The sequence below is a fragment of the Urocampus carinirostris genome, chromosome 15 (assembly GCF_059441175.1).
Source record: "Urocampus carinirostris isolate Australia breed hairy pipefish chromosome 15, RoL_Ucar_1.0, whole genome shotgun sequence".
In the NCBI taxonomy this organism is placed as follows: Eukaryota; Metazoa; Chordata; class Actinopteri; order Syngnathiformes; family Syngnathidae; genus Urocampus; species Urocampus carinirostris.
Genome location: NC_142363.1, coordinates 3,748,564 through 3,776,119, shown reverse-complemented (window position 1 = coordinate 3,776,119; position 27,556 = coordinate 3,748,564). Strand labels below are relative to the sequence as shown.

Below are 27,556 nucleotides of genomic sequence, written 5' to 3'. Positions count from 1 at the left end.
TTGAATTAGTTATCTAACTCCATTAACCAAACACAAACTTCATTCTCCTAACAATGCATGCTTGTTTCTTTATGGAAAAATGAACAAGAATAGTCGGCATTTTCACACAGGGGCAGATTTATTTTCTTAAAGTATTTAACTAAATGAATTCCATCGAATTAGCCGAATTATTGTCGCTCGAGGCTTTTCACAAGCTGGGGTGTCGGCTCCTCCCATGGGGAGTGCTGACTCCTCCCTTGGGTGTGCCGACTCCTCCCATTGGGGCGGGTCAGGTGCCAGCTTCACCACCTCCTCGCCGAAAGGCCTCCCGGTATCTAAAGAAAACTCATATCAGAAAAGCGCTTATCAAAACATTGCCTGACGTCCTTGTGCGTCTGGCTTTCTCCGTCAGATTCCTGTTATCAACAGAACTAAACAAAACATTCGCATTCGGAACGGCGCGACCTGTCATTGACCTTAAGCCTTCTCTGTGAAAGATCTTCATTGCATTCAATAAATGTAACTTGTATAAAATTTTATAAAATCCCTTATAGTCAAATAAATAAAATATAAAATCCTTCACAGCTGAGGTGACTATATCTGTAAGAGGTAGATTTGGTTTGGTATTTCCAACAAATGATGATTCTGACCGGTAGTCATCTTGGATTGGCTCCTTCTTTTTACATTTCCAAGTAGTTTGGAAAATGAATGATGAAGTACTACCCTTTTGTTCCTATGGTCTTCATCCATTACTTATCTTGGTTTTGACAACCCCCACACACATACTGTAAATATGCCCCATACTCTGTGGTCCCAAAATTCCCCAACTTATATTAGAAACGCGAAGATGTTGTGATGCTTTGATTATTTTGTTGTCGTTTAGAATATTTTAACCAATATGTGTGCTTTTTCAAATTGGTAGTCAATGAACTGCAAACGAATAAATGTGTCTCCTTCAAAATTACAAGACACCTACTTATTTGACAATGTTTGGCGTCCTCTTCGGGGTAATTTGAGGTAACATCAAATGCCAGAAACATAACGATTTAATTCTTAAGACAACATAAAAAGCTTACAACATATATTTTATTAACGGTCCAGAAAAAAATTACACAAAAAAGTGGACAGTAACTAGCACACTCTAAGGCGCATGACATTGAGACTACAGTAAGAGCGTCCGTGTGAACAGATACGGACTAGTGCATCAATATGTGACGCTGACCGAAATTGCAAATCATTAAATGCAATGGGAATCCAACCCAAGCAATGGCGGTAGGAGCACCATCACATTACTACTAGACAACCATCAGTGGTACAAACAACATTCGAAATGGCATTAGATATTATCCTATTGTGACACTATTTTTACCTACAGCACTGATTTGCCTAGTGCATTCTAATAGTTTAAAGGGCTTGTCCAAAGTCCAGCCCAGGAGCCAGTTACAGCCCATGATCAAACTATTACTGGATCATGGACTCTGTCATAAGAATAATAGTATATGACCTGCCAGTAATGTTGACTGCAGTATAAAATACATTTGTACAAAAAAAAAATTCAACATTTCATCAGCTTCTCTAAGAATTTTTTTAGTTTGACATCCCTTGTTCAAAAAGAATGCACTAGGTGAATCAGTGTTCCTGGCACAGTGAGTAAAAAGAGTGTGAAAATGAGATAAGGTCTAATGCCTTGTTGTATGTCATTTGTACCAGTGTTGGTCTAGTGCTAAACTGTCAGAATTCATACCGCTACTCCCCGGGTTCAATTGCATACAATGTTTGACAATTTAGGTCATTGATGTTTTTTGATTTGATCAATTGTTGCACAATCATTACTAAGGTACGGTATATCTGTAAAACCTTAATAATAACGCCTATCTATAATTACTGTATGCATTTCCAACTGTATCGGCCGTATTCTGCTTGGGCTGAAACGCGGACTTTCCGATTTCAGGCCAAATTGGGGATTTCGTCTGCACCTTATGTCCATATTTTTTTTTTTCCATTTCACATCTCAGTCAATGAACTAGCAAGGGAGTCCAGTGTCTCTTATGCTTCACATCTTCTTTGCTCGCTTTCTGGGTCTCTGATTGAAGACCGGGGAGGCGCTCATCAGGGAATCAGGCGAATGCGAAGCGTAGCTAGCATCCGACGCAGCACCAGTGGGTGAGGGCCCCATGGCGACCCCCGCTTCACTCATTGTTGACATGGGGCCCCCCTCCTCAAACACATCTCCGCCCAGGTGGTGATGGTGATGAGGATGGGGGTGGTGAGCAGCGCCTTGGCCTTCCTCTCCGTCATGTGGTTCTATTTTTACCTGTGGCCACAAGGGGGAGTTGTTGGCCACACCACCACCTGCAATTAAACAAAGCCAGGGGAAAAAGCATTAGCTCAAGGGTCTTAAACATGCAGCCTGCGAGATGGTCAGTTTTTTGCGACGTTTCAGTAATTTTTATTTTTTTTGAGTCGTTTTTGGGTCGATTTTCGTTTTTAAGTTTGTTTTTTATAATTTTTTATTTTACCAAGGTTCGTACACCTTTTTCATGGCCAAATTTAATTTCTCCAGTATCATGAAATGAAGGAATCTGGTGTGAATTATGTATTTTGTAGAGCCACAAATATATGTGCGATTTGCATATGCAATGTTTAATCTAGTGTGTGCATTTATTAAGACGTACGATTTCCAGATATTGCGTAAACCGCAAATATATTTGTTTTTTAGACAAACTCTCCCCATATAGGTATTGGGTAAGAATGACTGTGATTTGTAGCTTACATTTTCATTTGCTGGAAGTTCTTCCCGAAACAATTTACCACTGAAACGGTACTTTAAATTCGTGCAAAGCCCATTATAAAAGTCTCTAATTGACAAGTAATCCTGGTACTAATACACGATTCATAGTGCCCCGTTTGGGTGTAACATGCCTCTACAGCGCGGACCAGTAGGTGGAGAGGACGCCTCATAGGACAATGCTGTACAAACAGCTGCAGGTGATCATGAGGGAAGAAGAAATTCAATGGCAAAGCAAGGCCACTAGAAAGCAATGTCGGCATAATTTTTAAGTGGGCTTTTTGAGAAACAATTTCAAGCATGACACCTAAAATTCAAGCACGTTTAATCCTTGAAAATAAAACATTACAATTTAAGCATTTTCAATTATTTAAAGCACACATTTAAACCCTGTCTTTGATCATTTTGTTCAGGTTATTTTTCACATGTTTTTGTTCATTTTAGTTCTTTTGAGTTATCTGTACGTTTTGTTTTGTTTTTTTACTACTTTTTAGTACTTCGACATATTTTTCAGCATTTCATGCTTTTCAGTATGTTTTCACACTATTAAGTTCTGTTCCAGTACCTTTTCAAACTTTGTACAAGCTTTTGCATACTTTTTAGTACTTTTTTCAATGTTTTCAATTTTAGTTGTCATTGGTACTTTTCATTCTTTGGGTTTTCTGGTTGTTTTGGTATCTTTTTTTTTTTAATATCAATTTTCAGTCGTTTTTGGTCTTTTTTTCCTTTTTTGTGGTTGTTTTCTGGTCACTTTTCAGATGTTTTTTAATTCATTTTTATGCTTTAATGTTTTATGTAGTATTTTATTACTTTTTTGTGCTTTTCATTACTATTTTATACAGCTTAATTCTGTTTGAGTACCTCTTCACACTTTTTACTAGCTTTTGTAATTTTCCTGTACTTTTAAGTATTTTTAGGTACTTTTTAGTATTTTTTTGTGCTTTTTCAGTTATGTGTCATACTTTTCAGTACATTTTTAAATTGTTTACATCTTCTTCTTATTGTTTTGGTCATATACAGGTCGTTTCTGTACTTTTCAGTTCTGTTTTTGGGTCGTTTTTGATCAGTTTTCATGTTGGTTTTTTGGATCATTTTCCAGTTGTTTTGTGGTCGTTGTTTTTCTAGCAACAATAAGTAGCCAAGAGAAGCCACTTTCAGAACAATTCATGTTCACTGTTCAAGTTTAGAAAGTTAAAAGTTGAACCGTTGATACAGGTAATTTAACTGAATAAAAATAATTATTTTCTTCTAGTCTAAAACTATTTGTTGTTCATTTCTCCTGTATTATCATTTTAATCATGTATTCCTGTTTGATTGACTTCCTTATTATTTATTAGTTTACTTATTTATTTTTTGCAACTTTTTTGTGTTAAAAGATGAATATATTTGAAAACATTGGAATGTTTTTAACAAGGGTATTTTTGGTGTGAAAAACCTGATGCGTCCCAGCCTCCCCCGTTTTCAGTTGCCCCTGGGAAAATTGAGCTTGAGACCCTTGCGATAGACTTTAAAAACCTGTTCAAGGCTTTACCTCATTGCATATTTGAATGAAAATAAGACTCACTTGAGGTGTGAGGAGAATTGTCAGTATCCAGGCCAGTAGCCAGCCTTTCCCCGGGAGCTCCGAGGACCCCCATGGGCAAGGCTTGGTCCCCAGACGCAAGGTCGGCTTCTGGCTCCTCGCTAAATGGGAAGGAGATGTCACTCACAGGCTCCTCCTTGATCCTTGGGGGCTTGGAGTCCTCTAGAGCCTTATCAGGATTCACCAACCTTTCATATTCTTCTGACAGATCGTTACTGACCTGAAAGGGCAAAACCTATTTTCAGTCCTTGTCGGCAGTAAAAAATGACAACTAAGAAAACAGCCTTAGGCGGTTATCACACAGTCATAAATAAAATTGATTTTTTTTATCAAATGAGACACAATTTGTTTATTTTTAAAATTTCAAAAGAAATTTTTATTAGCATATCTGGGCTTTTATTAAAATAAAATAGAGAATTACATAGCAAAAAACATGTATGCAGCATTTGAAGTCTGGAAATTTTTGAAATATCCACTACAAGTATGTAGTTAAACAAATGAGTACTTTATACGTGTCTTGCAGCCTGGGCTTTTCAGGGTATTTATTATAAGAACTTTGAAGAAAACAAATTCATAAAACTCAGGTATATAAATGTATATGATCATTCTTGACATACCTTATTTACAGAATTGTGTGAAGATATGGGAAAATCTAAACAAAACAATGACTATGTCAGGTCAAGTCATGTTTATCTGTATAGCCCTTAATCACAAAGAGTCTCAAAGATCTGCACGGACCACATCTTATTGCAAACTACAGACTATTATTACACCATCCCCTCAAGTCAAGTCACATTTATCTATATAGCCCTTAATCACAAAAATGTCTCAAAGGACTGCACAGGATTACAATTACAAAATTGCACAATTACCTGATCTTAAACCAGCATGCGGGCAAGGAACAACTCAAAAACCTCAGTGTGAGAAAAAAAGAGAAACCTTGAGAAACCCCCCCTGAACTAAATCCTACATGAGGGCAAGGAAAAACTCAAAAACCCCAACATGAGGAAAATAAAAAAACCTTGAGGATGGGCGACACATGAGGTAATCCCCCTTCCAGGATGACCAGGCTGCAACAGATGTTGCAATAACAAATAATACACCGAAATTTTCAAAATGAAATATAGGTCATTATTATTATTTAAATTATTATTTAAACTAAAATGTTTTAAATTACATTGGGACACGACATGGAAAAGGTATCTTGTAAAAGTGGCCATTTTCCATATGGCACAGAACTCAACTAACCCTAATAGACCGTAGTAAAAATGATTCACTTGAACAAGTATTTGTTCTCCACTTGAGACTGTTAAGAATGTATATCATTAACAGTTTGAGAATCAATTTTGTTCAGGTCATAATTATGCAAAATGCCAATAAGCAAAAAAGACCATTGGCTGACGTTTTTTTTTTTTAAATGATCAAATGTCATGTCTAGTTAAATCATGTTTACTTGTATAGCCCCATGTCTGTTTTTAAGCTACAATAATTATCTTATGTTCTCATCTATAAGGCACATCTTTGAATTTCTGAAAAATTTGGGGGTATAGTCTAGAAAATAAGGCACACAGATCATCCCACGAACACATACAGATCAAATCAAACATTTTCAAATTATATGAATGAAAAAACGAAGAAAAAAATTAAGAAGGCATACTATTACCAACTTTGCTACAGCATCCTGAGGTTTTATCAAGATCACAACGGTTGTAGTTATAGATTAAGATATATACTGTCAAAACAAAGTAAATTTAAAACATCTAAGATAGGAAAGAACAAAAAGCAAGTGTGTGTTTTGCTAAAATGTATCATCCATCCATTATCTGCACCGCTTATCCTCAGTAGGGTCTCGGGGGTGCTGGAGCCCATCCCAGGTATCTTCAGGCAGTGGGCAAGGGACACCCTGAACTGGTTGCCAGCCAGTTGCGGGGCACACAGAGACAGACAACTCACTCGCTCATTCACACCTAGGGACATTTTGGACCGGCCAATTAACCTGACATGCATGTTTTTGAAATGTGGGAGGAAACCGGAGTGCCTGGAGGAAACCCACGCAAGCATGGGGAGAACATGGAAACTCCACACAGGAAGGTTCGATCTCATGACCTCAGAACTGTGCCGCACACATGCTAACCACTGCGCCGCCATGCTGCCTTAAAATGTACCAATCAATTGTTAAAAAAATTATGAGCCAAAACTGAAAGCGTGTGAATCATCAGCAATTTTATAAAAGAGGTTGCACTTCTGTATTACGGTCCAAAAAATATGCAGATTACCGTAAATTCCGGACTGTAAGCCGCTACTTTATTCCCAAACTTTCAACCCTGCGGCTTATTCAGTGGTGCGGCCAATATATGTAATTTTTCTAACGGCCGCCAGCGGCGCTCGAGTACAATAGGTAAGATTCAGACTGCAACTTCTTAGCTTGTGCACAAATTAAATTAGCGTAGACATATCTTCATCATGCAAATTGCAGAAAGAAAGGCACATGACGCAACTTTCAAGCTAAACGCAATCGAGCAGTCCGATAAAGAAGGAAACAGAGCTACCGCACGTAAACTTTACTTTCCGAGCGTGATGCTAGCGTGTTTAAGAATAAGGGAGCTTGGGATGACGTCTATATGACAAAGTCTCTTTCCAGTGCGGAGGGAAAACGACTTTGATGACGTTAGCTATAAGGAGGAAGATGAGGACGACTTACCGTGCTTACCGCAAGTGCGGTATGTTTTTTTAACAGAGCTGTTTGCTGTGATGCGAGCGTGTTGCTAGTAGCATTTTGCTACCCTTCACAGGCATGGTTTCGGATGAAAGTTATATTATTATTAAAGCTTTGAAAACTCTCTCGGTGTACCGTCTTTCTTTTAAATATGTGTAACCATGTATAATATGTATTTGCAACTGTATATTTTTGTAATATATTTATTTTAGAAACTTATTCTGATGTTTTGCACGAGCAAATGAGAAAGAAGGGGCGGGGCAAATGCGGGCTGACGGGAAGTGGAGTAAAGGTGAGACGTGTTTGTGAACGAGGCCGACAATAGTGGATATATATTTTTCCCACCCTTACCTTTGGAAATATACACTTTTTTCCTTGGATTACTTTCAACGGGCACCCGGACTCTGCAGGTCTGCATTAAATGTTAAGTACCGGTATCATTTTCGGTTCATTTTGCCGGCTGTGTTTTTTGGACTGTATCGGGTATGGGTTAATTTCGTGTTTGTATTGCGTTTTTTCAATGCGGGCCCATGCGGCTTATATACAGGTGCGGCTTGTGTATGTATAAAATCGGTTTTCCTCCCGAAATGTGGTGGGTGCGGCTTATAATCAGGTGCGCTCTATCATAACAGTACATCTTACTTTTTCTGCTTTCTTGGATTTTTGTGTGTTTGACTTTTTATAACAATGTTAATTGATAAACTATCAAAGAATTAAAATATCATCTTCTCCCCAAGTCCAAAATTAAGAGCCTGCAGCTGCTACAAAGTGCTGCGGTGAGGCCTTTAACCAAGACAAAAAAGTTTGATCACACTATCCCGATTTTAGCTAACCTGCATTGGCTCCCTGTTAGCTTAAGATGTGATTTTAAGGTTCTGTTGGTATTATACAAAATCATGCAAGGACTTGCTCCCTCAAATCTTTCAGATATAATTTAACCCCATGTTCCGGTCCGGAGCCTTCGCTCTGAAAATGTTGGTCTACTAATGATCCCAAGAGCCAAGAAGATATCCGCAGGTTCGAGAGCGTTCTCCATTCGGGCCTCGAAGTTGTGGAATGCTCTGCCCCCTGAGATCTGCAACCTCAGTGGAATTGTTTAAATCTAGGCTTAAAACAAACTTCTATTCTATAGCTTTTGAATTACATATATTTCCTGTTATTGCAACATCCATTCCAGCCTGGTGATCCTGGAAGGGGGATTACCTCATGTGCGGTCCCTTTTCAAAATTTCTTCTTTTTCCTCATGATGAGGTTTTTGAGTTTTTTCTTGCCCTCGTGTAGGTTTTAGATCAGGGGATGGTGTAATAATAGTCTGGTTTGCAATGATCTGTGGTCTGTGCGGCCCTTTGAGACTCCTGGTGATTGAGGGCTACACAAATAAACATTACTTGACTATATCATATTGTACCATTACCATACCATACCATACCAGCATGTACTTATGAACGAAACATTACAATATGTCTAAATAAAAAAAAACACAATCCAGATATTAGGTATACAGCACTATTTACTCAATTTTCTTAATCTGTTTCGTAACCACCTGTATGAAGTGAATGTATACGGTATACAACTGTATTAAAAAAAACAAGTGAAGAAAAAGAGCATCATCAAAAGATTCACCATTAACAATGTTTAAATTTTAAAATAGAGTAAAATAATATTTGTATGGTTTTATTTTGTTTTTAAATTTAGATATGTTGTAAGGTTACATTTTTCATTATATGCTGGTATGGTGTTGTATAGTATGGTATAGTAGTTAAGAAAATAATTTATAACCAAAATGTTTATACAAAAGAATAATTTTCTATTTCACCGGAGGAATACTTTGTAATAGAAAAAAGTGTTCTCATTTACCCGCGTCTCTCCGTCCTAGACGCATCATTTTTGCTGGGGACGCATAGTGTCAAATCAACGTGCGTCCCCGGGACTTAACTTTTTTGACACAAATAGTCATTATTAACCGATTACTTTTTTTTTTTAACAAAGATTTACCGCACGCCAAACTTTTTGTCAGGCAGATTCGCCAATGTTGTTTTGGTCTCGCGGTTTGAGTTTTCGTCTGCACGCCGATCTCGGCAAATGAGAACTCGTTGCTTCGAGATTACATCATTGTTGTGGTGGTTGTCATTGAGTGAAAGATAAGTATGCCTCCGAAAAACATCACTTTTCAGAGGTAAAATGAACACTGGAAATTATGGAAAATTATAGATAACTTGTTATAGTTTAAAATAGTATTAAGTTAAAATATAATAAATAAGAAGGATATTGGGGCAAAAATACCAACTAAGCAAGATTACATTTTTTTCCTGTCGTCATCGCAAATATTTTAGTACCGTATTTTCCGCACTATAGGGCGCACCGGGTTATAGGGCGCACCCCCAAAAAATAGTTTTTGGTCCTATATCTTCCATAGATAAGGCGCACCGGATTATAAGGCGCTACAATGGGAACGTCGACAAAACAGTCAGATGATTCAGTCAAACTGATTACGCCCTTAACATTCCCAAAGCTTGCAAAGAAGCAAATACGTGTCGTAGACACGTGCAGATGCGGTGTCCGTACGATGTCACTTAAATGCGTCATTTCAAATATCATTCGGAAGGTTGAAGTTTTGGGATTCAAGAAATGCCAAACATTTCTGTGTTTCTATTTTCTTTTTCGCGCACAACTTTACTGTGCATATGACAATAAACACTTGGAATTGAGTTTAATTCACTCAACTCATCACAGCAACATCAAGATCGTTCTATAACAAGATACCGGGAAAATATAAAGCCGCATAACTCACCTAAGTTCTCACGTTCAATAATGATACGCAATCATGGTCTTCTTACAACCGTGAGTGAAGTAAATCCAGGAGAGTAGAATATTTACAAATACAGACTAATGAAACATGTTTCTTTATGGCGTACTGTAGCAAGCTTGCTACGCCATTGCTAAACTCGGCCGATTGAAGGGTTTGTTTTGGGCATCTAGCCAATCCGAGGCTCCGAATAACTTCAGCCAATAGTGATCGGTTCAAATGATGATGATTGACACATTGGTTAGCCAATGAAACGCCGGTATATAAATCCCAGCATACACCGCGGACTTGCTACGCCATTGCTAAACTCGGCCGATTGCAGGGTTTGTTTTGGCCATCTAGCCAATCCGAGGCTCCGAATAACTTCAGCCATTAGTGATCGATTCAAATGATGATGGACACATTGGTTAGCCAATGAAACGCCGGTATATAAATCCCAGCATACACCGCGGACTTGCTACGCCATTGCTAAACTCGGCCGATTGCAGGGTTTGTTTTGGCCATCTAGCCAATCCGAGGCTCCGAATAACTTCAGCCAATAGTGATCGATTCAAATGATGATTGACACATTGGTTAGCCAATGAAACTCCGGTATATAAATCCCAGCATACACTGCGGACTTGCTACGCCATTGCTAAACTCGGCCGATTGCAGGGTTTGTTTTGGCCATCTAGCCAATCCGAGGCTCCGAATAACTTCAACCAATAGTGATCGATTCAAATGATGATTGACACATTGGTTAGCCAATGAAACGCCGGTATATAAATCCCAGCATACACCGCGGACTACTCCACGTTCAGGGTAAAATCGAGTCGGCGGCCTTGCGAATTTAATATTGAGCCATATATAAGGCGCAGTGTGTTATAAGGCGCATGGTCAGCTTTTGAAAAAAATTAAGACTTTTAGGTGCGCCTTATAGTGCGGAAAATACGGTAAATTGATTTTAAGATAAAACATATATACTTGTCTAAGCATCCTTGTGTATGAAATGAATTATATGAATCTAGCTACATTTGCTTTCAAAATAGATTTGATTAAAAAAAGCCTTTATACCAGTATCAAAACTTGCTTGCCCTCACCTGCAACATGTAGCTGTGATAATCCTTAATGCGCACTTGCCAGAAGCGCTGCAGGGCAAGCACACTTCCGATGCCCACTTCATGGAAGACCTGCTCCATCACGTCAGGAAAGGGGCTAGCCCCCACTCGGGCCTCCCTGTCCACGGCTACCCGCAGGAGGCGGCTCATCCGGAGGTAGTGCTCGTGAACCAGATCGGTCAGAGTTTCAAGAACACTCTCCTGGGCCGTCTCAAAGCCTGCGTGAGCCAAGACAGTGGCCACTGACTGATAAAGAAGCTGTCTGCAAGACGGCCAACTCAGCTCTGTGACTGGCTCCCCTTTTCCCCTACAATCAAGAGAATACAATTAGAAAACAAATAAGAGAACACAGACACATGTTTTAAAACTGGGCTGTAATGATTAGTCAACATGTGCGGCATCTAACATGATTATAATCTGCCTAGAGTCACTTATCCGCAATAGCATCTGTCTCGAGTGGTAACATGCAGAAATGACGGCATCGAAATTAAGTATGCGTACCAAAACTTCTCAAGTTTGGGAGCATTTAATCTTGCAAATGGCAAATAAAGACTACTGGCAAAGTTTGCACAGCAGAACTTGCATGTCATGGCAGTACTTCTGTTATGTTATGTTCAAACATTTAAAGATAAAGTCCGTAAGAGTGCCTGACAAACGTATTAAAAAAGTAAATGCATGCAGTCTGTACATCAAACATCCATCCATCCATTATCTGCAACGCTTATCCTCAGTAGGGTTGCAGGGGTTCTGGAGCCCATCCCACCCATCTTCGGGCTGTGGGCAGGGGACACCATGAACTGGATGCCTGGCAGTCGCAGGGCAAAAACTTCAAAACATCAGTTATTAAAATGTTTAAAACGACACTAGTCAGTTGTTAGTACTGTTTGCTAATGAGCCTGTTCTTGGATTACAGACGGCGACGGGGGCCGATGGCTCTTTTCATGAGTACATATGGCTCAGAGATTAAATAGAAATCGTGCAACTATTTGACGTGTTGTTACATCTGTACAGACACTTTATGATGAAAAGCTTGGTGCTCTTTATCAACACGTTGTATTGGGTATTTTTGTATTCTATATCTTTTATTTTATTATTTCATTTTTTGACACAAGGATACTGCCGGAAGTGTGAATTTCCCTACGGGGATGAATAAAGTATCTAAGCACCCAGAACAGTTTGATTTGAGCCGGAGGAATAGGCAGAGCTATACACAGGGCACGCGAACTACTCCTCCCCACCCAACACCATCTGCATAGCAAGTAGATACGTTGGTATCCTTGTTTGCAGTATTTTGTGACATTTTTACAAAATAACTTTCCTCGCACTTTGTTTTGAGACCATTACTTAGGACAAAACTGACAGTCAAAACACTCCTAAGTAACTGCTGAAGGGAGCAGAATCTTAGGTCGTAAAATATATTGATATGGTACACATGCGCAGGCATTATTATTATTTCATATATTTTATAAAACCATCAAAGCTTACAAAGTGAAATATTATGTGCTGAAGAATTAGCTTTTGCCTGGAAAGCGGGTTTGGCTGTTTTGTTGAATTTTGTCTTAAAATATATGATGTGGCACTCTCTCTCGGAAAAAAATGGCTCTTTGGTTCCCGATATAGGGATAAAAATGTTTCCCTGATTTTGCTTTGCTTATTATTTGCCTATCCCAAAAAAAATTTTATTTATGGATTTATGTCTACTGATAGAGCACTGCGCCTGGTTGGTTTTTATTTAATTTTTGTACAAATCCGCTTTATGTTCAATAAAAGTTGTATTTTTAATTGTACCCATTTTCTTGTGTATAGTCTCGTTTTTCACATTATGAAATCAGCCTTATGCTAAATTCAAGAAAAGGTTGATAAATATTTGATTGTTTGAGTAATCGTTTCAATAGTCGGTGACTCGTCGATTATCAAAAGAGTCGTTGGTTGCAGCCCTAGATTCAAAACACAAAAGTCAATCAACTTCAGAATGGCTTCGGAAGAACAAAATATACATTCTCTAGTGGCCAAGTCAAAATCCAGACTTGAACCCCACACACCGATTTTCATCCGTGTGATTTTGACAAAGATCAGATCACATTTGATGATGATTACTTGCAGAAATTTCAGAATGTTTCAAGGTTGATACTTTTTCATACCACAGTAGATAAACTTACTTATAAAAGTCACTTTCAGGGTCACTGTGGCGTAGTTGGAAAGGTGGCCGAGGACCTTTGCAGTCAATTGGTAGCAAGTCATCAGGCATGGCTGGTGGGGTGGGAGGGCGTAGAGGCAAGTTTGTATCGACATCCTCCAGCCTGCCACCACCTTCAGAAGACATGGAGCTCTGACCCTGAGCCGCTGCCAAAAGGCCACGGAGGCGGCGGGCGTGCTGGCACAACTGCACCGTGTGAATGGTGAGACTGCACGGCTCGGACGGGACGTCCAGCATAGTGGTAGGCCGTGGACGCTGGGCCGAGGGCTGATGAAGCGGAGGATCTTGCATCTCAACCGACCGGAACTCACGCTGGAGCAAATCGAAGGAGCCGCGACTGGCGGGATTCCCTGCAGGGCCGGGAATCTCGCCCCAGTACCGCATCATGAGAAGCTAACACAGTCAAAATTCTAAACGAACACAAAAAATATATTAAGGACAAAAAAATAGACCTTCAATCATAGATAAAATTTACCAACTACAGGCTTAAACAACTGACAGACTAGTAGGGTTTCACATTTTCAGTAGGAACATGTTTCCATTAAATCAAAAAACCCTTTTTGCAAAAAAAACAAAACAAATATGCATATGTTCATATTCAAATATGGATGCACTTGTAAATCAAATGTATCTAAAGCGACAGTGTGTATTATTTGACCACTTAATGTCGCTGTATTGTGTAGTCACTACACAATACACTGAAGTGCAACCAAAAAAAAGGTGCTAAAAAGCACAAGATTACAAACTCCAAGACCTTGAAAAGACCAAACTGCAATATTTTTTTTATCTTTTTCGTTTTGACTTTCACGATGGTTTTGATTTTTATGATTAGCTGTAGAAGCAATATGGCGGGCAATTGTTATTTAATTTTATTATCAATTATGTCAGATACCAACCCTCTACCCCCAGGTGAGGCTCATGATCTGTCAAATAAAAGCCAATTTCTCCACCTACGAGTAAAAGACGTTTATTAACCGTATATTTCTGAAAACAAGCTTTTTCAAAGTACTATATGCCGTATCATGTAGTTATGGTATCGCAGCACAAGAATGGCATTGCCATTAAATTCGCTTTCTCTACTTGATACGATTTCCTTTTTATTATAATATGGGTTATTTAAATACAGAGAAAGCTGGGGAAAAAATGTGCATTTCCAAATAATAACTCTCATAATGAAAAAAATAGTGAAAGTGGTCATTTTGATTTAAGGAGACATCTATTCATCGTAGTTCGTAAATCAAATTTGCATAATGCCAGGAAAATGCACGTGTAAACACACTCACCTGTTGATTAATAGAGGTGTTTTCTATATTTATACAGTATCAGGAGCGTAATCGTTTTTTGAAATGTTGAACAGGAAGTAGTCATTTCTGTTCCTTCTAAAAATTTATTCCGGCGGAACAACAAATACAATGTTTTAACGGTGAAAAAACTCCACCTTTTAATTCATACAATTCAATTACATCATAATATTGTTTAATTTAATTTTATGTATACAATATGATTTAATTTCACTGCATTTTCCCTTTTGTGTTTTCGAAGGTTTATATATGAAAACACAACCCGGACAGAATTAACCTTCGCAAAAAAACAAACATGGCCGCCACCGAGCCCCTCGACGTGAGCATGATAAACGCCAATAAAAGACTAGCTCACTCCGAAATGAAAACGGACGGGAGTTTGGTCGCCGAAAAGGACAGTGAAACTGAAAACAAAGAAATGACAATAACAGACTTGGAACCGACGGATGTTTTTAAAAAACCTGCTCTGTTTGCTGCACCCTCTCTGACTAGCAAACGCAACCCAAATGCTGCCTCTACTGTTCAATTCAATCCCGCAGACGAGTCGAGATGCGAAAAAGAAAACATCGATGCACGGGTTAACGACACTAATTGCGAGACACATGTTTTATTGGACGACAACAGTACGCACGAACAGTCTAATGGCGATGCAGACGGAGACTTTGCGCCCAGAACAGAATCTAAACACAGGGCGGTCCCGTCCAAGGTTCCACCCGCCAGCAAATGCCCCCCTCTCCCATACACAGAACCCAACTGGGGCGGCCCAGCCCCTGATGATGTCTATTCTCTTGAAATTCTGAAAAACGGGAGCATCGTGGACATGGTGCCACTTTCGCATCGAGGTTACTTTGTGGTTGGGCGTTTACCGGTTTGTGACGTTACCTTGGAACATCCTTCCATCTCTCGGTATCATGCAGTCTTACAATACCGCCAGGAACCAGGTGCAGGGGAGTCTGTGGGAGAAGATCGAGGATTCTACATACAAGATTTGGGCAGCACTCATGGTACTGTGGTCAATAAAAACAAGATTCCTCCTAAGACGTACATCAGACTCCGCGTTGGACATGTATTGAAGTTTGGCGGCAGCACGAGGCTCTTCATCCTGCAGGTAATCTGGGGCTTCTTTTGGTGTGGGGTTGAAATCTCACCGCTTGTGGGTGTTCATTTCAAGGGCGTACTTATGACTTGTCGTCACGAACATCGGGAAATCGCCGTTTTGTCCCCACCAATATTTTGCGATCACTTAAAAAATGGGCTATGTCCCCACTAATGCCAAGACCAAACTTAGCCCTTGGTTATGTTCATTCGATTATTTAATGGTGGCGTTCGTAACTTAAAAATATACATGTTCTGCATTTATATAGCGCTTTCAAGTCAATGAAGACCTCCCAATGCGCTTTACAATGTGCTTCACACTTTCCCTTTTTACACACACTAACTAACTGATAGCAGCGTCAGCCATGCAAGGCAACTACCTGCTCATCGGGGTTCAGTGTCTTGCTCAAGGTCACAAGACGAGCGCTTTACCTCATGAGCTACTGTTGTTTCTATTTGTTAATGTAGCATGAAAATGGTCAAAGTAAGAAGAGGCCTGTTTCATATACAGTCCAAACAGCAACTCAAACCCCAAGAAAGATGAGAAGTGTTTATTTGAGCGCTTCTAAGAAATGGACATACATGCACTCATATGATTGACAAGCTAATATAGGATGTAATGATGACACAAGCCAGGAGATGACAGCCGGAAGTAAAAAAAAAAAAAAGTACCGTCTAGCTCACTTAAGGCAGAAAAACATGTTACAGCATACATTTTTTTCCTTCTTCATACAATCTCTTCAGGGACCAGAATTTGATGAGGAAGAAGAATCTTCACTGACAGTCACTGAGCTGAGGGAGAAAGCAAAGAAACAAAGGGCAGAGCTCGAGAAGCGAATGATGGGAGAGGGTTCTGATGTTGAGGAGACAGACAAGAACGAAGAGAAGAGTAGCAAGAGCAGAGTCTCTAATGACGACTCAGGCTGCTCTTGGGGAATGGGTTAGTTTTTTTTTGTGTTTTTTTTTTTTTTTTTTTTTTTTTGCTCTGGAAGTGTCAAGTTTAACACTAATCTTGATCTTATTTCCCAAAAATATGCGCGTAGCCGACGAGGCGCTTCCAGAAGAAGATGAAAATGCAGAAAACCCGTTTTCAACAGAGTTCCAAGAAGACCAAGAAGCTGCCTACTTAAAAGACCCCAAGAAAGCTTTACAGGGTTTTTATGACAGGGAAGGTAATAAGATTTCCTTTAAATTCATAACAACTAGACATTTATGCATTTTGATACTATTGTTTTTTTTGGGTTTTTTTTTTTTGGTATTTAACATTAGGTGAAGAGCTGGAATTTGAGTATGAAGATAAAAGCCACGGTAGCTGGCTCTGCAGGATCAAGTAAGTGTTTTAAGTTAAAAGATCAAGAGAGTTGTTGGCATGTCCACAGAACAGTTCTTGGTTCTGAAAGCACAACACATATTTGGTTTTTAGACTTTTTTGGGTTGGGTGGTCTTACCATTTAGTTCAGGTATCAATAGGCTTAATTTCCGAATGCACACGTTATGAAAAGTGCCCATTTCGGAATGTTATCATTTAAACTTGACAAAATAACCTCAATGTAGGACTTAGTAAAATATTCACGCCCCTTTTCTCTTAGTGCAGCAAATTGAGTTCTTAAAATACCTGATAGATTTTGAATGCACCAGTTTCGACATTAATTGGCGTATGAATAATAATAATTAATGGTAACAAGCAAAATGGCCCAGCATTGCTGGTCTTGGTGTTGCTGGGCGAGGTTGAGGAATCTGTAGGTTGTGTAATAAATCAGGGATCCACTACGTAGCGCAAAAGAGCTGAAAAGCAAATGTTTATGGATTTTGTTGGTAGTCATCAGGGGTGCCTTGACACGAAACTAGCTAAAGAGTCTCACAGAGGCCTAAAGTACAACTGTGTAAATGTTTTAAGAAAATCAGTTCTGCCGTTTTAGAGCATACAGGTCACATACAAACACATATACGCGCGCACACAGACACATAAATCGGGATTCATAAAGCACTTTGGATAGATAAGTTAGATTTAGATTAAATAGACAATTAATCAGATGCATGTTTTAACACAGGGTAACACATATTTATTGCTTCGATTTAAAAAAATAGATGAGAAAAAAATATTCCTAGTTATCGGTACCGAAATTTAGGAAAAAAATGTACAAGACAAGATTGTTCTCTATGCTGACGATAAACCAAAAACCACGTTTTACTGCTGTGTCACCTCTGAAAATAGTGTTAACCTAAATTCAACAAAAAGGGAAGCGTAATTGGCAATACAAAGGAATTAGAAAATGACTTCCTTTTTACAAGTTGAGTTTTCTTGAATTACTTAAATGAAGCTTTGTGTCTGGCACAAAGAATTACCTCACATTTTTCTTGTGTTGCCGTTTTTGTCAAATCTTCCCAATTTATATTAATTGAAGTTTGCCAATTCTGCTTCATTTAACAAAACTCTGTTTGAAAATGCATTTTTGTATGCCTTGAACATGTGCATCTCAACCTTTTTTTGAGCCAGGGCACACTTTATACCATCAAGGCACATTGCTATTAGAAAGTGTTGAGAAAATATTTTCATTTCATAAAATCAAAATGATTGTGTCTTTAAAATGTCTTTATGTGTCGAATTTATAACTAATTATTTAGTACAGCAATGCAGGATTTGCAACAATAAATATATTTTAAGATTTAAATCTTGTTAGTAATTTGCTTGGATTGTTATGGATTTTGAATTGTGAGACTGACCTCTTTGACTTATTGAAAATTTATAATTTTTATCTTGAGCCAGAGGAGCAGGGAAATTGAGTATGTATTTTTCGTGTTGTTCAAAAAGGCACTGCAAAATACAGTAAAGCCTTGAGAATAAAGAAAGACTCGTAATATCCATAAATGTAAAATTCAGATTTATTAAAAATGAATCCATTTATAAATACTATACAATTTAGAATATGTTTGTAAAATAAAAAAATATTTACTTTAAAGGACGATGTATATTATTCGACCACTAAAATTATCTGTATGGCGTAGTACATTCGAAAACAAGTGCTAAAAAGCACACGAAAGAATACAACGCAGAATACAGACTAAAACACATCATTTTACTTCTCATTTTATGCCCAGCCTCTTCGAAATGTTTGTGTACCCTTAGTAGCAAGACGGCAGACGATTATGCCTGCTCCCTTTTGGTAAGCTTCATGTTATGTAAAACAAATGCTAATTTCTCAACTTACAAGTATTTTAAAAAGGCATTTTTTTGATAATTCCTGTATTTTTCTCCCTTTAAAATTTGGAAACTTTTCTGGCAAATTAATATTTTATTTTTTTGCAGCAGCATAAGTTCAGATATTCTTTAAAATCAGTAACCTGAACTTCTGACTTGATAAATTAGTTTTTGCAACTAATATTGAGCAATATCGTGTTTTATTTTGGGCGACACATGATTTTAAATTTTTTTATTTACTTAGGGACAATTTCCTGTGGCACAGGACACAAGGTGTCACAGCACCCTGGTTGAGGAAACCCTCTCCAGCACCGTTACACATACGTGTAAACTTTGTTTCATTCTTAGATGCAGTATGCATCTGAAATATGTTCCCTGGCTGCAGAATGATATCTTGAATGGCTCTTCCAGGCTACCAGTGGACGATGCGTTAGGCCGGCAGCTTATTGCCGAAGTGACCCACACAGGGAAGAAGAAAGAAGCAGCAGTCCAGTGCTGTCTCGAGGCCTGTAGGATGCTGGAAGCAAGAGGGGTGCTGCGCCAGGAAGCAGGTGGGTTGGGGCTTATGGTTGTCTAAGCATTGCCTCAAGTCCTTCAGAGTGTTTGACAAAGTATACGAAACCCCAACAGTTTCCCGCAAGCGCAAAAAAAAGAACTGGGAAGATGAGGATTATTATGACAGCGACGACGACACTTTTCTGGATAGGACAGGCACCGTAGAGAAGAAAAGGAAAGAAAGAATGAAAAAAGCTGGAAAGATAGAGGAGCGGCCGGAGACTTATGAATCACTGGTAAATATGGAACATGTGGGAGTAACTGTTTTAAAAGATCATTTTGCTCAATTTTCAACTAGCCAAAAGGTTTTCAAGTGATACAATTACAGTTGTGGTCAAAAGTTGCCATACACTTGTGAAGAATATAATGTCATGGCTCTCTTGAGTTTCCGAGTTCTACAACTCGGATTTGTCTCTGTTAGAGTGATTGGAACAGATTGTTCTTTGACACCAAAAACATTAATGAGGTTTGGTTCTTTTATGACTTTATTACGGGTTAAAAGAAAAAGGTGATCAAATCTACTGGGTCTAAATTATACATACAGCAACACGAATTAGCAATTTTTGTGACTTAGAAAGTTGTGTCAGTGAAATGTGCTTCTTAGCATGGTCTTTTAACTTGTGGGTGATTATGAGTGACTATAGCTGGTGATTTTTCTCAGGTCATTCAAATAGGGCTCATTGGATGCAAACCCCCACAAAAGCTACAATGGAAAAGATAAAGGAGCTCAGCATGGATCTGAAAAAGAGAATCATTGACTTGAACAATTCAGGAAAGTCACTTGGAGCCATTTCAAAGCAGCTGCAGGTCCCAAGAGCAACAATGGCAACAATTGTAAGTATAAAGTGCATGGCACTGTTTTGTCACTGCCACGATCAGGAAGAAAACGCAAGCTATCACATGCTATCACTGCTGAGAGAAAAATTAGTCAGGAAGGTAAAGATTCAACAGAGAATCACCAAAAAGCAGATCTGCCAAGAATTAGAAGTTGCTGGAACCCAGGTACACAGTCAAGCGTGTTTTGCATCTCCATGGACTGAGAGGCTACCGTGCAAGAAGGAAGCCCTTGCTACAAAAGTGGCACCTTAAGGCTCGCTGAAGTTTGCTGCTGATCTCATGGACAAAGATAAGACCTTCTAGAGGAAAGTTCTGTGGTCAGACAAAACGAAAATCTAGCCATTTGGCTACAATGCCAAGCAATATGTTTGAAGGAGAAAAGTTAGCTTGGTTAACCCCAAGTACACCATGCCTACCGTCAAGCAGTAGTAGTATTAAGCTTGTGGATGGTTACCAAAAGCGCATCATTGGAGTGAAAATGGCCAAGGGTCATGTTACAAAAAATTAGCGCTGCTGTATGTATATTTTTGACCTAGCAGATTTGATAACTTTTTCTGTTAACCCATAATAAAGCCATAAAAGAACCAAACCTCATTAATGTTTTTGTGTGACAAATAACCATCTGTTCCAATTACTCTATCAGAGTTGTAGAAATAACCGGAAACTCAGGAGAGCCAAGCCATTATGTTCTTCACAAGTGTATGTAAACTTTTGACCACAACTATATGGGTTATTATTGCTAAAGCTATATAACTAAGTGCCAGGGATTTTAGGGTTATTTTTCAAACAAGAAATCTTTTTTTTCCTTTTGTAGCTGGCCAAGCTTTCTCAGGTAGAGGAGGAGGTAGCAGAAACGCAGAAAAAACTGGGCACCCGCGGCAAAGGTGAGTATTTTCGAATAGCCATTGCAATTAGGGGTGTCCTGATTCTTCCTTCCTTCCTTCCTTCCTTCCTTCCTTCCTTCCTTCCTTCCTTCCTTCCTTCCTTCCTTCCTTCCTTCCTTCCTTCCTTCCTTCCTTCCTTCCTTCCTTCCTTCCTTCCTTCCTTCCTTCCTTCCTTCCTTCCTTCCTACCCTACCTTACCTTACCTTACCTTACCTTACCTACCTACCTACCTACCTCCCTTCATCCCTCTTACGATTTTATCCAGCAGCATCTCTTGGGGCAAAAAAACAATACAAGCAATAGCTTGACGTCTCTGATCATATTGGGTTGTATTATCTCAGCCATAGATAATACTCCGGCTTGTTTTATAGGCATCATGTCTGAAGTTAAGTTTTATGCAGACCAAGCAAGGATTCGTTTACATTATTATTACTGTGTGCCAACGATTAACAGATTTTATTGTCATTGAGTACAACGAACATTGTTCACCACGCGAATAGATCTGGCACTGTGGAATAAAAATGTGATAAAAAATTAAAAGGAAAAAAATGGGGGGGAAAACATGAGCATACAGACCCAGGCTGTAAGTGTAAGTATAAAAAATAGTGCAATGACATTAGCAGCCCCATGGTGCAAAAAGGAAAATAATAAATAAATGAGTCTGTATTCATTTTTTGAAGGGTTTTGGGGGCAAATGAGATGAGACTCATGGGGCTTTTTTTGCAGTCTCATTGTTCCTTCAAAAATATACTTGCTTATTTTCTATTGCTGTCTCTTGAGCAGCTCAAAGTTTTTGTTTGCATTTTTATAATAAGAGTAATAATATTATTAAAAGAAAAGAAAAATCAAATTCATTAATCTGGGATTCGTTTGGATGGTGGTCTTTCATTAATTATTTGGAAATACAAATACATGACTAAAATAAATACATCATGATCCATTTTAATTGTACTGTTTGGTCTATCACTTTACATCTCTGAATAAAACACACACAAAAAAACATTAATTCAGCTCATGAGAAGATGTAATTAGTGTGGGACCTAATTCTCATCTGACCAGAACCTCAGCAGCCCCTTTTTATTTTATTACAAACAATTCAATCACAGAAGTTTAACATATCAAGGGGACACCATTGTAAAACAATGAACATCAAACATACTGGAGTAACACAAACATGACAATGCAGCTGTTTTCTCAACTGTAAGGGTATCTGCAGTGCTCAATATTTTTAGTTAATGCATTATAGATTAACAATTATCCTATCATGTACCCAGTGATGACCGTATGTTTTAAAGAGAAGATGCAGAAATTCGAATCTGTTATTATGGACTTCCCCTGCGCCTTTTCTCTACATTAAATCTCCAATGTGACAAAATCCGATCTGCCTTAAAGGGTGTAGTAATCAAAGAACAGCAACATTATTTTCCAATAGTGACAATAATGTAACCGGTTCATAATAATCCAAATCACTTTACCACACTTCATGATTGCCACTGTTTGAATGCCACACATAAAACGTTCAATAAGGATTTCTGAAAAATGCAAAAACTGTAATGGCACTCTAAAGTTTTTACTTGTTTATTTGATAAGTATTTAATGCTTTACAAAACACTGCCAAAAAGCTTCCCACGTTTTATTCTTATACTTGAATTGTGCTGTTACAGAAAAGCAAACGTGAATGTAATATTTGAATGTAAGAATTTTCCCGTGGTTATTTGGGGCCCAGATACTTCAGGTGCTTCTGCCGACGACTCACTCGACGCTTTCATGACTGCGGTGCGAAGCGAAGCATCCATGGATGCCGTGGAGCGCAGAAAGCTTCACGTGCACATTGCCGATCTGAGAAAGGATGCTCAGCGAATCCGTAAACTGGTGGAGCTCACTCGCCCTTCCCAACTTCCTGCACTCATCCCAAGGTGAAAGAGTTGCCACTCTGTCCATGAATGTTTAATGCAGATATGGTAAACGGTAAATGTTACACTCTTGAACACCATTTCTGTCCACAAAGGATGATGTGTTAAATTACAGTAGTTTTACATATTAAATATTTGGAAAAGATAAAAGCACAGTTTATACAAAACATTCTTGATGGCTCAGTACTCCTGGCTGCTGAGTACACCACTGCCATAAGATAAAATATCAATAACAATAATAAGATCAAAACTGTAGGGGAAAAACCCCAAATCCCCATTCTTATTTTGTCTCCATGGGTTACGAGGTCTGACAATAGTTCCAAGAATTCATTTAAGAAAACCGAGTATGGTCCAGGGGAGCTATAAATAGTTACTACAAAAATTGACATGAAAGCGTAGCGCATGACAAGAGCCTCAAACGCTTTATAATTATTAGAGGCACGTGGGTTAATTTGAGCATAGTTTTAAAAATAAGCGCAACTCCGCCCCCTTTCTTTAGAGAGTGTGCTTCATGAGAGCTTACATAATCAGGGTGTGAATCCTCATTTAGCGGTGAAAACTCATCCGATCTCAACCATGTTTAACACAGACCAATCAGGTTAAGTTTGTGATCACAAATAAGATCATCAACAAGTAAAGCTTTGGGTGCAAGCGATCTAATATGTAAAAGACCAAATTTCAGCTGTGCTTAATCTTTTATTTTACGTGAAGTCTTTGTAGGAATCGCCACATGATGTCGCCGTTCGGCCAGGTTGTGTCTCAGGCGTCGGTTGGAAGGCGAGATCGACAAAGAAGTATTGGCAGATTTAGGCACAATTCGATCATCATCAAGTCTTTCTCTGATTTCTCCACTTTTAAAGGGACTGTGTGTGTTATTTTGCGCCTCATTTTGGTCAAAATATTTTATTTAAAATATATTTATATTTATTGATTTTAATAATTATTACAAAAAAACATGAGCTATTATATAAAAGTACGATTCTTTTTAAATAGTCAAAGGTCGGAAAATTTGTATTTTTTCGATATAAGATGGTACTGAACTAGAAGAAGCTGACATCATTGTGCACAATCTTATTGCTACAGGTACCTAAAAAAAACACAACCTCACGAAAGGCTGTGCAAAAAAATGAGAAAATGTTGCTGTTGGGTCACTGGATTCCTTTCATTTTTATACTTCCTTGTGCTTTTTAGCCCTCGTTTTTGGTTGCTTGACACAATACAGTGATGTCTAGTGGTCGAATGATACACACCGTCCCTTCAAAAAAAACAGCAAAAAAACATCGAGAATTCAGCATGTTAATCTCACAATCATTTCCAGCTGGCCTGTAATGCCGCCTGCTTATTCTTTCATGAAAAGGTCCTCGTTCCTTGCTCTTTCCTCTTCCCCTTAGTTTTGCTAAGGAATGGGATAGTCTTCGTCTCCCCATGAACGTGTATTGCCACAAAAAGTAGCAAAATGGACTGCAAAGGGAAGTGATGGGATCAGTCCTAAGTTGTAATACTAACTAAACTGTTGAACAACTTAAATAGTGCGGCTGTCATACACTTTCCGGACAAATGTTCAACATGTTACCTAGTGTTTACTATGTTTGTGTACTGTAATGCTAAATGTAACACCCTGATCATCCTGAAAGGGGGATACCACTTGTGAGGTCCCTTCTCAAGGTTTCTCTTTTTCCTCACGCTGAGGTTTTGAGTTGTTCCTTGCTCGCATGTTGGTTTAAGATCAGGTAATTGTGTCATTGTAATCCTGTGCAGTCCTTTGAGATTTTTTTGTGATTAAGGGCTATATAAATAAATTTGACTTGTCTTGAAATAGTGACGATAACTTAAGACCAAAACTTGATCATACTTTTGGTGCAGCAGTGGCAGCTCCAACCCTGAGAAACTGAAAAAAACCTTGCCTCTTTTTGGAGCCATGAAGGGAGGAAGCAAGTTCAAGCTGAAGACGGGCACCATTGGGGTAAGTACAATTTGGGTAGAGTAATTAGATCAATGCATTTTTTAACATGTCCTCAAATGTTTTGTAGAAATTTCCAGCAAAGCGTCCAACATTACCTCCTGCGCTCTTTAACATGAAAGAACTTCCCCCCAGCGGAGAAGAAGAGGAAGAAGAAGAGGAGAATAAGGAGGTGGGGGAAGAAAAGAATGAAGTAGAGCAGGAGACAGCTGAGAAAAAGGAGGAGCATGGAGGGTGCCAGTTAAATATAAATCCTGTTGAGGCCGGCGATTTCATAATCCAACAGACTTCAGCACAAAAAGAAAAATCAACGCCGGAGACTAAAGGTTAGAAAAATGACTAGTTCATCATTTATGATACTAGGAGGCAGTACTTGTTTGTTCAACTCCAGGAATTCAACTTTTATGAATTGTTTTAAATTACTACACTTCAGTAATAAAAAATATAGATGCAACTAAGTTCATCTTACTATTCAGGGAATTCTTGTTTATTTTAGTAGGTTTGGTCAAGGAATGCATTTCATTGTTATTTAAGGTCAGTGTTTTTCAATTTCTCTAAATAGGTTCACTAAAGATGCTCAACATTACAAAGTGTAAGAATAAATCTTATTCCATTGACTGATACATGTGCTTATTTTAAGCGTATTTATATTTTTACCTGTTTTCCCTCATAAAATAAGAAACATAATAAAAATAAGCCTAAACGTCTTTGGAAGATTATTTTACTTCTTTCATTCAGTATGTATGTTTAATATTTAATGCACGTATATCTTTATTCAGTAATCCCTCTGGGGTTATGTTCCAAAAATAACCTATTCTATGCAAAATCCGTGAAGTATAAACCTCTATTTTTATAACATTAATTAAACAATCACTCTATTATACACTGAAACGAACCCTTTCTAGAGGCTCAAGCATTCGGTTTAAGGTGGTGTGCGTGATTTTGAGGTGTCCTTAAAAAGTTTAAAACATTTTCTGTATTAAAAGGTGGGTCGCGCCTTTTGAAAACTTAACGCTGCAATCATTACTTTAAGCAGGGGATGGCAGCAGTGCAACACATGATTTGTGTGCAGGTACATGGCATTTCTTAGACTCGCTCAAATAAAGTCTTTTTTTAAATATCTTTGGGGGTTTGTTTTGCTCGAACAGGCCAGATGAAAGTAAGATGACAAGATAGGCGCTGTGAAAAATAAAGCATAAGGGCTCTTTGAACTCAGTTGGGCATTGTTAACACATACTTAATAGAGAAAATATTTTCAACCTTTACAGGACACTCTCAAACTATGCACCCCAACTTTAACAAATAAACCAAATAAAAGTTGTTGTTTTTTTGTTGTATTTTTTCACAAATAACTAACTACTTTACAGTCGAAAAATAATAATCAGGGAGAATGATTAGCCAATATGAATGCAGAACACAATAGATGATGCAACACCGGGAAGTAGAGAAACCGTGTACAGTAAACTGCATTATGGTGAGGAATTACTGCATATTCATTGAAGACTGATATAAAAAATAAGTATATATTTTATTTTGGTAAAAAAAAGTTTTAATGCAAATAGAAATATTTGCTATGGGCAGTATTAAATTATTACTCATAATAATGTATTGTTCTTATTTTACAAGAAAAAATAGTTAAACGTAAAATCTCAACAATATATGTAGCATTGGCAAAAAGCTCGTAAGAGACAGATTGTTTTTTTTTTTTTTTCACTATACTGATGGAAGGAAAGTAATTGATTATGCTTTTTTAGGTTTTTGTGATTAAGTTAGATTTTAAAATCACAAGTACCCTTTAACTTGCCTTCAGGTCTCCTCATTTGAGAATCTCAGTACTTAGTAGATACTGTTCATAATAGTGATTGTGATGCAGATGCCAGTTGGAAACCATTTGTGATTTTTTTCCCCCCTCAAATCAGAGCAAAGTCCTGAAAAGAGAAAAGGCAAGTCTCCTCTTAACACAGGTAGCCCAGTGGCTCCTCAGAACACCAAACCCAACTGTGATCCAGGATCAAGTGGTGAGATTTATTGTTTCCATGTGGTTGTCTTAGGCTTCTTTGAAATGTGACAATCAGGCCCTAACTCGTCATGTCTTAACAGAATCAAAAGACATTGGTGATGAGGAAATCAGTCCCAAGAAAAAGAAGAAAGTCATGGGCCCCAATAGGGTAAGGTCACTTGAAGACATTTGTTACTTTTCTAGAAAACCTCAAGTAAATTTTCACTGGAATGCATTGTTAATGGGTTTTTTTTTTGGGGGGGGGAGATTTAAAATTAATTTGATCAGCCGCACCCACTACATTTTAAGAGGATAACCACTTTTGTACTTACACAAGGCGCACCTGTATATAAGCCGCATGCACCCACATTAAAACATGTAACACAATCACACATTTAACCCAAACCCGACTTTGAGTGCCGCGATTGTAACTGAATATAAAGTACATAGTCCAAAAACCACAGCCGGTAAAATGAACGGAATATGATACCGGTACTTAACGTTTGATGCAGACCTGCAGAGTCCGGGTCCCGTTGAAAATAATCCAAGGAAAGAAATTGTATATTTCCAAAAATAAGGGTGGGAAAAATATATATACACTATTGTCCGCTGCGTCCACAAACACGTCTCACCTTTACTCCACCTCCC

General features: G+C 38.4%; 2 protein-coding genes across 4 annotated transcripts in view; one reads left to right on the top strand and one right to left on the bottom strand.

Moving 5' to 3' along the window:
• Nucleotides 1–1,047: 1,047 nt before the first annotated feature.
• On the bottom strand, nt 1,048–15,595 carry supt7l (SPT7 like, STAGA complex subunit gamma). 2 transcript variants are annotated; one of them, XM_088355115.1, is made up of 5 exons: nt 15,349–15,595; nt 13,128–13,575; nt 10,951–11,275; nt 4,332–4,569; nt 1,048–2,331 (listed from the first exon to the last, which is right to left on the bottom strand). In XM_088355115.1, exons 2-5 carry the CDS (start codon nt 13,550–13,552, stop codon nt 2,033–2,035), a joined length of 1,287 nt encoding a protein of 428 aa, XP_088211241.1. In that variant the 5' UTR covers nt 13,553–13,575; nt 15,349–15,595; the 3' UTR covers nt 1,048–2,032. The 2 variants fall into 2 exon arrangements, with proteins under 2 accessions (XP_088211241.1, XP_088211240.1); XM_088355114.1 differs by lacking the exon at nt 15,349–15,595 and adding an exon at nt 14,449–15,292.
• slc4a1ap (solute carrier family 4 member 1 adaptor protein) overlaps nt 14,737–27,556 on the top strand; it is a 25,448-nt gene continuing 12,628 nt past the window's right edge. The window contains exons 1-12 of one of the 2 annotated variants that reach the window (XM_088355113.1): nt 14,737–15,574; nt 16,306–16,501; nt 16,605–16,733; nt 16,831–16,891; nt 19,172–19,311; nt 19,391–19,551; nt 20,967–21,036; nt 22,763–22,952; nt 24,816–24,912; nt 24,980–25,235; nt 26,829–26,927; nt 27,010–27,077. In XM_088355113.1, the coding sequence (XP_088211239.1) occupies nt 14,762–15,574; nt 16,306–16,501; nt 16,605–16,733; nt 16,831–16,891; nt 19,172–19,311; nt 19,391–19,551; nt 20,967–21,036; nt 22,763–22,952; nt 24,816–24,912; nt 24,980–25,235; nt 26,829–26,927; nt 27,010–27,077 (2,280 nt within the window). In that variant the 5' untranslated portion in view covers nt 14,737–14,761. Of the gene's footprint in view, nt 15,575–16,305; nt 16,502–16,604; nt 16,734–16,830; nt 16,892–19,171; nt 19,312–19,390; nt 19,552–20,966; nt 21,037–22,762; nt 22,953–24,812; nt 24,913–24,979; nt 25,236–26,828; nt 26,928–27,009; nt 27,078–27,556 lie in introns of both variants that reach the window. The other variant, XM_088355112.1, reaches the window with a different exon arrangement.

Excerpts from the sequence above, each read along its gene's own strand:
- supt7l (XM_088355115.1), bottom strand. The coding sequence starts at position 13,552 with ATGATGCGGTACTGGGGCGAGATTCCCGGCCCTGCAGGGAATCCCGCC. Across the intron at positions 11,276-13,127 it reads CCTGAAAGTGACTTTTATAA|GGGAAAAGGGGAGCCAGTCA; the intron begins GTAAGTTTATCT and ends TCTTGATTGTAG. Across the intron at positions 2,332-4,331 it reads CAATTCTCCTCACACCTCAA|GTGGTGGTGTGGCCAACAAC; the intron begins GTGAGTCTTATT and ends GTTTAATTGCAG.